At 46.4% G+C, this 12,254-nt stretch overlaps 1 protein-coding gene across 1 annotated transcript; it reads right to left on the minus strand.

The window, feature by feature from the left end:
• On the minus strand, positions 1-9,807 carry LOC135819031 (large ribosomal subunit protein bL12-like). The gene is made up of 5 exons (XM_065332182.1): positions 9,644-9,807; positions 2,790-3,009; positions 1,945-2,013; positions 815-940; positions 1-261 (listed from the first exon to the last, which is right to left on the minus strand). The coding sequence occupies exons 1-5, from the start codon at positions 9,703-9,705 to the stop codon at positions 145-147; spliced, it is 594 nt and encodes a 197-aa protein (XP_065188254.1). The 5' UTR covers positions 9,706-9,807; the 3' UTR covers positions 1-144.
• Positions 9,808-12,254: the final 2,447 nt, after the last annotated feature.

Below are 12,254 nucleotides of genomic sequence, written 5' to 3' on the forward strand. Positions count from 1 at the left end.
TTCCGGCAACTATACTGCTGTTTCTGAATTCCAACATTAACTGTACATGTTGCAAATTCCTAATCACGGTTCATCGTGTTAATAATTAAGTGGCAATAAAACAAATACATAAGTCAATTGGAGGCGTTCATAGAGTGGGGTCACCTATTCAATCTTCACCGTCGCACCTGCTGCTTCAAGCTTCTTTGCGAGCTCTTCTGCTTCAGGCTTGGGCAAGTCAGCCTGGACTGTTGCGGGGAGGGCTTCAAGGAATTTGCGAGCCTGGAGAGACAAAAAAAGAAGAAGAAAAGAAGTAGGTCACGAAAAGAGCTTGCCATATGTCATGTTTCAATACCCCTTTCCCTACACAACAACAACAACAACAACAACAATGAGAATAAAGATTTGAAACAGTACTCTGTAATAAATAAGGGTAGAGTTAAACTTCAGTATAAGGAACCTATAGGGGCATAACAATCTGTACTTTGTTTTAGCCGAGGTACTGTATTCGATATCCAAGGCCAAATGACTGAAAAGGGATATGTACGGTCTTCAAAAACAGTACTATATCCGATGCAAATATAGAAGTATGTTATAACCAGGGTACGTTATACTGAAGTTACCCTGTACCATGTATCCAGCTGATATTGAACACACACGTGTGCACTACCTGTAGGCTACACTGGATGCCCATAGATTTCCCACATCAGTTTGTACAGGCGCACACCACATCGCATGCTACATGTACGGTACTTGCCAATTGGCATACCTCGGCTGTATGTGGGCATGCACGAGGTTCGAGTATTCAGTCAACACTACAATCCAAACATCTCACCTGCACTAAGTTGAGGCCTTCGATGCTACCCTTAATTTCCTTGATGAGCTTGATTTTGCTCTCAGCATTGAATGCTTCTATCTTGACGGCAAACTCAGTCTGCTCTTGGACTGGAGGTGCTTCATCCTGCAAACATATATCCACAGTTAGCATGCACATATCAAAGGCTGAAGTGTTCAGACAGGTTCTACCATGCAGAGAAGCATAGCCAGCAAGTACAGCCAGCAAAAAGGGAAAGGGAAAGAGAGGGAAAAATTCAAAACATTTGCATACAAGTCAAGATACACATTTCCTGTGTCGCATTTACTATTTACACTCTTCCATGCAATCCACCCATGCGCACACGTGGGCTCCTGTTGCAAGGGTGTCTTTATCCATGGAAAGTTACGCTAGAGAGGTAAATGACCATTGAAATAAATGCGAACAGTTTTAAAAGTACTGTCTAGGATCCTGCGGAATGGCTGCTGTCAAGGTTCAGGATAATGGATACTACTCTACTACAGTATACATAGTCCTCATAGAACAGAACACACACACAGACACACACAGGCGCGCAAGCATGCACACGTACACACACACACAGACACACACATGCACGCAAGCATGCACACGTACACACACACACACACACACAGACACACACATGCGCGCAAGCATGCACACGTACACACACATGCACGCAAGCATGCACACGTACACACACACACACACATGCGCGCAAGCATGCACACGTACACACACATGCGCGCAAGCATGCACACGTACACACACATGCACGCAAGCATGCACACGTACACACACACAGACACACACATGCGCGCAAGCATGCACACGTACACACACACACACAGATACATCAAGCATATGGCGACGAAGACAACCGGGGACGCACACACCTAAAGCCCGTGAGGGAGATATACGCAACTGCAGTCATCACTTTTATTAGAGCGTGGCCTGTGCTACAGCTAGAGTGACGTTTTGCATCCAGAGGAATGCCAACCACTCTCGAGGATCAAGGTGCCAGATGCACCTCTTGACACAGTGCGAGGCTCTAGATCCATTACTGAAAACCCAGAAACACTGGGAATCATCAAAGCCAATGAAGAGACAATGCACACACTTGATCCTACCTCTTCTTCTGCAGCCGCTCCTCCTCCGCCGCCACCGGACATCACAATATCAGAAATGTTTAATTCAGCCTGCAGGAATCACATTACACACAGAACACATCCGCAACTTTAGTTAGAAAAACCAAGCTCATCATTGTCCAAGCCAACGCGAGGGCCAGATTTCCTCACGTCAATTACGGTTGAAACGAATCTTGCAAATGTTTGCGACCTATTCAATTTCATCAACACAAAAATTAATCATATTTGCTGGTATGTGCACATCGCTTAGAGTTGATAGCCTCAAGACGAGGCTAAGCAATAAAGCCAGGGGCTAAGTTATTCCTGCAGTGTACACATAAACTATAAAAAATACAATACAACATTGCGCTGGGAAAATGTACACATTCAGCAATAAGTTTCAAGTGAGCAAGAGCAGCCAGATTCTCACCCTGCTGCTGCTCTGTTGGCACTGCCTTCAGATGCACGACTACAGTCCATTCAGATAGAGCCCCGTTGCCTTTTGGAACCCCACTACTGGCCGAATTAAGCCCATTTTAATTTTAAAAATCTGGGTTTAGGATCTTCTTCAAACATTTGCCACTGTACACCTGTCCTAAGTTTGTAAACCTGACCGAATCTCTAACTCCCTATTCTTGGATTTTTCTGGTCTAAAATGTGGGAACGAAGAATTGCACGGGTCACACAATGCAGGATGTACAGTTGTTCACTATATCTATCACTAAACGTGTGAGACATCAAAACATTAGGTTGACAATTTTGAATGAATGGACTGTAAGCCTTGCAAAGTTGGCCAGGACTGAAAAGCTACTCATGGACAACAGTCCAAAGCTGATGGCAACTCTCACCTTTAGCCGGTCTACTAAGGCAACTGTTTCTATAAGAGTGAGCGACTTGACAAGGTCAACGATCTGCTTCACACTGTCCGAGACCGGGCGCATCTCTCCATCCTTTGGTGGCAGTGGGCTCTCGCCGGGAACTGGGTCGGGCCGAATGACAGTCTTCTCTTCTGCCGTCGAGTTGTGACGGGCGAGAATGACTTGCGGAGCGATGGGTTGCCGCCGACCACTACCGTGTACCACACCAAAAGATACATAAGAATATCATAGAGGATCATGTGATACAACACCCACACCCACACCCACACCCACACACCCCCACACACCCACACGCATACACACACACGCATGCACATACACACATGCACACACACACACCACACACACACACACACACACACATGCACACACACACCACACACACACACACACACACACACACACACACACACACACACACACACACACACACACACACACACACACACACACACACACACACACACACACACACACACACACACACACACAATACATGCACCTCACCAATACAATACCTGCCTTCTTCCAGCTCGTACGTCGTAACAACCACTTTCACAAAAGCTACTTCAAGAAGTACATAATTATATCGTACGGTACGAATATAAGGGAAAAACGCCGCAAGGAGAGTTCGCCACAACTACTGTCATCTCACTGCAGTAACGTGGTACTACAAATACACGTACATGCAATAAGTCATTAAGGCAAACAGTCAGGACAACGTGTCCTTTTTCACGGTTTTGCCAGACAGCATATGGCGGCACGTAGTTTGCAAAAAAAAGGACCCGAGTGATCAACTCCAATACAAAGCTAAATGGAAGAAAAAAAAGAGAGCTGGCTAGCGTACTTCAACAACTTGTTCAAGTACCGTATATAGAGTGTACAGTCCACGGAGGGCAACATACTACTTCGTACAGCAAATTACAAGATAGACTACAAGTCAAACACCAAGCTCTTGCCACAGGCACTACGACGTACAGAATTTCACAAACCAGTTTTCGTGCTACCCAATCAAGTGAAATACAAGCAAACAGAACCAAGCTAAAATGAAGAGAAGAGAGGGCACGGAAACTGGTCAGTAAAATTCCTCATGCCATAATGCTTGCAATAAGGTGCTTGAAGTTTGTAGTACCGTAAAGTACCGCCAGAGCGCTCCACCATCTCATCCTTTCGTGGTCGTATTGTGGAGGTGGTCTGCTGTCTGTAGGTCATACGACATGAACCCTGTACACATATTGCACGTTTTGCAGTCAATCCGTACCTTCGAGCGGACACAAGCTCCACACAAAAACCTGCCAAGTGTGACCTAAGGGCCGGGTTCCACTGCGGCTCCGCTGCTCCGCTGCTCGTCTTTCGCGGCTTGAAACGTCATCATTACCATAGTGACCGCGGCTCGAGCTGGAGCAGCGAGGCCGCGGCTCACCGCGAGCTTTTGCTACGATTCTTGACCAAAAACTGCGAGCCGCGGTCGCGGCTCGACCTGTTTCCCGTACTTTGCATTGTTTCGTACGCCAGAATTTTAAAATTCAAAATTTAATTCGTTGCGCAGGCCAGAACACGAGAATTTTTTTGATTTCGCGCGCGCGCGCGCAGGCAAGTGAAACATCATCAAAAAGTGTAGACCACGACCGCGGTACCGCGAATGGCGAGTGTCAATGGAACCGCGCTGCTCCGCTGCATGCAGCCAAGTGCCGCGGAGCAGCGGAGCCGCAGTGGAACTCGGCCCTTAGTACACTAAGATTCTCACATCGTATAATCTTCGTTGCACGCTGCCGTATGATCTTCCTTCCTCTGACTGTAAAATCAAGGTGGGGCGCTCTCGCGAGACGGGGCGCTCTGGCGGTACTTTACGGTACATGTAGTCTTTCTTGGGTTTTAACTTTTTTTTGTTTTCGTCTTTGTTTTTCTCCTAGGAAGTTGTTCAGCACTACATGTACAGTAAACGAGAGAGCTTGGAAGCTCAGGGCCCTACGCTATGCTGTTTTGCCTTGATGACCTAGACAAAAAAAACATAGGGATGTTATAAATTCTTATAAATTTCTACTTTTTGTTTTTAGACATAACCTGGGATTCGAACCCGCACTATCGCCCTGCATGCATCTCCCGATACACTTCGCATACATACTAATTCTTCCAAGTTGCTTCACGTTATGATCTTGTACTTGAAAGCCCTATTTGAATATGCATTGTGGCCAGCCGTCTTTGATTGTACGGTACGGTACGGGACAGGTACGATTACCCTCACCATCTACCGCCTTGATGACGGCAAAAAAAGAATAGGGATGTTATAATTTGAAACTCGGGTATTGAGCCAATAATAAAAGTAGAAAGGACATATGTCCTTTTCCTTTCTACTGATGTTATAATTTTTTCAATTCTCCTATTTTTTCAGGCATTACCTGGGATTCGAACCCGCACTATCGCCCTACATCAAGAGTACATAACCCCCCAGAGTGTGCAACTCCCACATACCCTGCTGCCCCGACAGAATTTCAAGTTGACGTCATTATTAATGACGCAATGCTCCTTGCACCAGTGATTTACAACATGTGTACGGGTGTCAACGCATCACACGTTTTTCTTTGCAAGAATTTGTACAGGATCGATCGGCTTCGGTCAACCACAGGTTCCGGATTCGTCTGATAATCCGTGTACAGTGCGCATTGCATCATCAAAATGACGTCAACTTGAAATTCTGTCGGGACAGCACCCATAGTGGAGTTGCACACTCTGGGGGGTTATGTACTCTTGCCCTACATGCATTCCCCCATACACTTCGCATTCATACTCATTCTTCCAAGTTGCTTCACGTTACGATCTTGCGTTTGAAAGCCCTATTTGAATAGTGCGGCCAGCTGTATGTGGCCAGCTGTGTTTGATGGTACGGTACGGGACAGATACGGGATAGCGCCAGGCGTGACACAAACAAACACCAAACGAGAGAGCTTGGAAGCTCAGGGCCCTACGCTATGCTTTTTTGCCTTGATGACCTAGACAAAAAAAAGCATAGGGATGTTATAAATTCTTTAAAAAAATCCTTTTTTTTAAAGACATAACCTGGGATTCGAACCCGCACTATCGCGCGCCCTGCATGCATCCCCCGATACACTTAGCATACATACTAATTCTTCCAAGTTGTTTCACATTGTGATCTTGCATTTGAAAGCCCTATTTGAATATGCATTGTGGCCAGCCGTCTTTGATGGCACGGTACGGCAGGGGATAGGTACGGGACAGGTACGATCGAGGGTAATACGACACCGTCTCCCGTACCGTACCATCAAACACAGCTGGCCACATACAGCTGCCCGCAATATTCAAATAGGGCTTTCAAACGCAAGATAATAACGTGAAGCAACTTGGAAGAATGGGTATGAATGCGAAGTGTATGGGCGATAGTGCGGGTTCGAATCCCAGGATATGCCTGAAAAAAAAATAGGAGAATTGAAAAATTTATAACATCCTATGCTTTTTTGCCGTCAGATACAGATAGCGCCAGGCGTGACACAAACAAACAAACACACAAACAAACAAATACCAAACGAGAGAGCTTGGAAGCTCAGGGCCCTGCGCTATGCTTTTATGCTTTTTTGCCTAGCTCATCGTACATGTTATAAGAACTGATGGGAATGTCTTTTTCGTTGATTGGCCACATCACTGTATTGCAAAAACGTTTCAATCGGTTTGCTTATGAGTTAGGCAAAAGTATTTGCAGAATTTATTGCGGATTGTTATTTCTCTAATAATCATCTACTTTTGTTTTGCTCCTTCTTTTCTTTTTATCTCCTTATATTGTAAATCAACAAATTTTGGCCGATGAGAAATAGAAACCTCTCTATTAGAGAGGTTAAGATGCACGTTATTTCCGACGTGACGCGCAGTTTCACGTCAAATTTGAAATCGATCAGTATTTTTGCTCTCACATGCATCCATTGCTCAATCATGCATCATTTGCCTATATGACAAACGTTGGCCTGCGATTTACTTTGGCCGGTTGGTACCAAGCGGCGAAATCAGCGAAATTAAATCGCCAGCGAACATTAGTTGATTTTAATACAGTGATCGGATTTTCTGGCCTTTTTGTAGTAATACATGTGCATTGACCTGTTGAGCCAATGACGACGCCGAATGCATGGTTGCCTGTGGAGCACATCACATAACTTTACAGTCTCCTAAAATACGTATCCTGTCCGACGGCAAAAGAGGCTGCAGATTTAGTTTTTCTGCGCGTCGACGGGATGTCTGCGACGCGAAAGTTTAGCTCGCGTTATTTGGCTCGCACGTCGAAAAATCAACGCGAGTGACCTGCTGCTCACGTCGAAATTTGGACATTACATAAATTTACAGTCTCCTATATAAAACGTATCCTGTTCGACGGCAAAAGAGGCTGCAGATTTAGTTTTTCTGCGCGTCGACGGGATGTCTGTCCTGACGTTTACTGGGACCGGCGCTGACTTTGCCGATCACGGACGTTCTGGACTCGACGAGATGTCTGTCCTGACGTTTCCTGGGATCAGCTTAGACTCTGCCGATCACGGGCGTTCTGGACTCAAAGGGATGTCTGTCCTGACGTTGCCTGGTACCGCCGGACTCTACCGATCACGGGCGTTCTGGAGTCGACGGGATCTCTCTTCCGACGTTTCCTGTGACCGGCACTGAATCGCTCGTTCACGCTTATTTTGGAGACGACGGGATCTCTCTTCCAAAGTATGTTTATGCTGACGCATCCTATCACCTAATCGGCGTCTATTCTAATTTAATTTCCTCTTCGTCTCCCTATTTCTTTCCAAATCTCCCTCTACATCAGGGAGTCGTATACATAATACGACGAATATTGGTACGGTACGGGACAGATACAGGAGCCCGCAAATATTGTGGACAGCTGTTATGTACAATCCTGTAGAGCCTTTGTAGTCACAGATACGGGACAGATACGGGATAGCTCCAGCCGTGACACAAACAAACAAACAAACAAACACCAAATTAAAGCTGTGTGGACCCTGGCTAGCGCCAGACGTTACTGAAGTAACGTCTTCTGCATAGCTACGGGAATTAAAGCTGTGTGGACCCTGGCTAGCGCCAGACGTTACTGAAGTAACGTCTTCTGCATAGCTACGGGAATTAAAGCTGTGTGGACCCTGGCTAGCGCCAGACGTTACTGAAGTAACGTCTTCTGCATAGCTACGGGAATAAAGTAATATGATTCGCGTGAGAGGTCAGGCAGACTGACTTTTGCAAATACAGCATAACACCACCGCCCTACAGCGGAACGTCTGGATGACGGACAGCCGGGGAACAGAGTCACAAGGCACGACTGCTGTGGAAGGGACCCGGTCCTGACTACAGGCAACTCAATCACAAGCATCAAGGACTAAGTCAATCAATGGGAAATCAAACTCAAATCAATTACGACAAATATGAATGCAGTTGCCTATGTACAAACTTAGGGTGCGTTCTTATTGTCTCTAGCTTCTCGCAGAAATTTCTCCTGAAGGTCGAAGAAACTGGGATAATTTAGAAACGGGTCTCGAAGATCTTTTGCAAATGTGAAGCGCCAAAGAGGCCACGATCTTGAGTCACACAAATGTAGTATGCACTGTGCGTATGCGAAAAGGTAGTGAATGTTGTACACTCATGATCCACATGTGGCTTTCGCAGTAGTTCGAATGAGCTGACCCCAAAATGCGGGAATCTCCAATTTTCAACCACCTCTGAAGTTCGGACAGCTTGGAGAGCTTTGGAGTCTCCTAAAATCCAGAGAGGATATAAGAACACTTCTCGAACTTTCCCGAGATTTAAGAACGCGCCCTTAGAGAATGAATTAGTGGACTGTTCTATACTGTCACACCTAACAGATGAACTACGGTTCCGGCATCACATCACGTTCAACAACAAAGCTCAGCGTTCAATATGCCAGAGTTTCACAGATGACTGTGACTTAAAGTGAAACTCAGAGTCGTAACACAGCTTTCTCTCTCTCTCTCTCTCTCTCTCTCTCTCTCTCTCTCTCTCTCTCTTTCTCGGTCTCTCTCTCTCTCTCTCTCTCTCTCTCTCTCTCTCTCTCTCTCCCTCTCTCTATCATGCTTTATGATTGAAATTGGTTCCAAAATACAGCTGTGTCACAAGAGTGTGCAATAGGAACCAGACCGTGGGATGAAACGTAGGAAATGTCAGACCATGCCATTAGAGATGCACATTCCTCACTTATGGGTGAATGGCTGTCGTGCATTGTCATGTATAGGTTTTACTGCAGTGAGGTGCTGACCTAAGTCAACATGTCCCGAACATTATACCATTGGGACCTGGAGAAGCCAAGCTGTGTCACGCACCAAGTCCAAGTCCTGACCTCGGAAGTTTTTTTACACCGGTTTTGCACGAATCAAGCGGACCATCCGGCTGGGAAAAGTGGTCCGGCCCGGTGGTCCTGGTGTGTGACATAGTGACTAGTCTGTACTCTACAGGTACACCTTATCTGGTATAGAGATACGTCCCCCAATGTTACATTATACTACCACTTAAAATCATTGTGCATTTGAAGGGCAAGTACTTGTTAAATTTCCAAATTTCAAACGACAATGCCCCATACAAAGAGGGGAGCTTATACTAAGAAAACTGGAGCCAGTAACACCACAACCCAGAATTATTTAGAGCAAAGACTCTGATGCAAGTATACACAGAGTGAAAACGTTTGCAGCTGCAACGAAGTGATTATTCACCAAGAAATTTATGAACATATGTAATGCGAAATGGATCCCTTCAAGTTACTTCGATCAAAAATGCGCTCAAGTGCCAATAAAAATAATATTGCACAGAATTGAACTTACCACAAGGAGGTCGATGAAGTGAAGGATCTCCACAGAGACGATCGGCACAAATTCAACGCCATTTCTTCACTCAGCCATCAACGACCTCGTTCCCACCGTACTAGTTTGCAAAGGGAAGATCAAGATTTGGAAATATGAACGGGTTCTCCTTCAATTCACGTGCTCATATCATTCTTTCTACGTTCAGCCTTTTTCGAGAAAATAATTATTTTTTAGCTCGGAGAAAATTTCGCGGAAAGATCGCAAAAAATAGAAGCACGGACCGGACGTGGACGCGCGTGCCGGACGCCGGCGCGGCGCCGGCGGCGATAACGCGTTAACGCTAGCGCTGGGTAGATCTACGCGTAGATCTTATATCTAGCTACACCGTACCGTACACCTGGTACACGGCGCAAAACTCTTCACACGTGCGTTTGTACTAATCAGGCCGTAGTACTACTCCCTGGTACTAAGGCCAAAACAAATAATGACCTTGTTTCCGGTCGCCCGACCGGGCCACTTTTTCCCAAATTCTGAAACTTTTTTTTGGTCCCAAATGTATACAAACGGTGGCAATGCCATGTGTGCAAGTGCACTCAACGAGTCATAACTCAGTCAAATCTCGACCGAATTCCAGAATCGAAACACCTACAAGGTAGCAGAGATTCGCAGCTGTCGGCTCGAAAACCTCCGGGGTCGATACGAGCTAGAATAACAGAGCTGGAAGGACTCGAACTGTTTGCTTGATTTCTCAGAATGTACGAAAACAGGAATACACCCCATGCTGTACAAGAACAGTGAGTCAGTCAACTTTGACATTGATCCTTGCCATGATATATTATGTACAATGTACATGTGTAGGTGCTCTTGTCCATCAATACCACAACGATTGAGGAACCAAAAAAAAGTATCCAAAAAAAGTTTCATTCCGGCCGACCGAGTCTCCTTTTTGAGGAGTTGCCGACCGGAAACAAGCCTATTTTTTGTTTAGGCCTAATAATTTTTTTTTTTTTTTTTACATCAAAAACAGCCTCTTTTACGGGCAAGATTAAACATTTTAATTAAAAAAGCAACACAATGATGAGAAAACAAGAGGGGTAAACACAATAACTTTATCAACGCTGTTGACTCACGCATACACACATACACACACACACACAAGATAACAATGATACTCGGTACCTAGACTGCAGGAGTTGCAAAGAAAGTTAAATCAATGCAGCCTCCGCGTTTGCGAGGACAGCAGACTGATCATTGACGCGGCGCATCCGCCGGGCACCACGAAGGCAGGCAACACTGGCACGCAGGAGACCAAAACCAAGACGACAACGCAGCAACGCCATCACCATTGCGTATGGCTCTCCGGATTTCTCAGCAGACAGAGCAGCAATTCGCTTGAGAAGAGCGGAAGCAGCTCGACCGGCTCCACCTGTGGCTGAGAATACGACAGGTACGAAGGAGGCTCGCTCAACTTCTTGCACCCTCTGACCATACCTGCGACGCTTCTCTCGCTCATGGCTCTGGTAGCGAGCAGCGAGAGAAGAGGAACGGTTTGAAGGAGCGAAAGGGTTAAACACCCGTACATCAAGATAAACGCGTTCAAACCGTCCTCCCCACACGCCACTCGCCGCCACATCCAGACGGGCTTGATCCTCGGTGGACGCCGTCCGGTAGCGGAAAAGCTCGCCGGTGAGGGGTTGGAGATGAGGCTCTACTTCTACGCTGTGTGCCACCTTCTTCAGTTGGCCAGCGATGATGTCCCGTACCTCATTGTGGCGAAGCGTCGGGAAACCACCAGTGGGGCAAGAGAGAGCATGCTCAACAGAGAAGGTGGCACCACAGACACAAGTAGAAGGGAGCCGTGCAGGGTGCCAGCCATACCGCAATGCCAGACCATCGCGAAATTCACATTTTGACAAGCTGAACCCATGCCGCCTGGTACTAATAATCTGATAATAGGGAGGTTTAGTTCCCACGTAACGGAAACGCGTACGTGGGTGATCCACGTAAAGTGGATGAAGGGCATCCACGTTGCATGCAATGATTATGTTATGTTTAGTCACACGGAACAAACAAAAGCATGAAGTGAAAATAAAAGGCCCAAACCTGGTCAAAGACGAAGCTACCCGGGCCTAAGAGTAAGAAGCTCATCGAATACTTCGATTTCGTGCTTCGGAAACTTCTTCAGCTGAGCACCCTCACAGCTCGCAAAATGCGCTCCATTCTGATTTTCACCCACGTTCTGGCGGAACGTGGGTGAGCCACTAGGGAGGTTCTGCTCTACGTGTTGGGAACGCGACGCAAAGAATCACGCGAACTTTCTTCGCGTTCCCGTAACGTAAAGAAATGCTGTTCTGCTCTACGTTTCACCAAGAGTAGATAAACAAGAGTGTGCAACTCCGGATGGATTGGCCCACGGCGGAATTTTTTGTTGACGTAATCTTTTCGACGACGCACGCGCTGCGAGCCTTTTGGAGAGTTTTCCCTCGTGCACTTGGCTGGGCTTTACACTACAAGGTCGGTGCCCAGCACGTGCTCTCACACTGCTCTGCGGCAAAGCCGCGTTTCTCTGAAAAAAGGTGACGTAAACAAAAAATTCCGCCGTGGGCGCGGGGTATGTGCAGATTGTGCA

The sequence above is a fragment of the Sycon ciliatum genome, chromosome 1, assembly GCF_964019385.1.
Source record: "Sycon ciliatum chromosome 1, ocSycCili1.1, whole genome shotgun sequence".
NCBI classification, from domain to species: domain Eukaryota; kingdom Metazoa; phylum Porifera; class Calcarea; order Leucosolenida; family Sycettidae; genus Sycon; species Sycon ciliatum.

What these genes read in the sequence shown, in the direction of transcription:
- LOC135819031 (XM_065332182.1), bottom strand. Translation starts at nt 9,705, where the DNA reads ATGGCGTTGAATTTGTGCCGATCGTCTCTGTGGAGATCCTTCACTTCA. An exon ending in GAGCGGCTGCAGAAGAAGAG is followed by an intron (nt 941 to 1,944) that starts GTAGGATCAAGT and finishes ATATGTTTGCAG; the next exon opens with GATGAAGCACCTCCAGTCCA. An exon ending in AAGGCCTCAACTTAGTGCAG is followed by an intron (nt 262 to 814) that starts GTGAGATGTTTG and finishes TTGTCTCTCCAG; the next exon opens with GCTCGCAAATTCCTTGAAGC.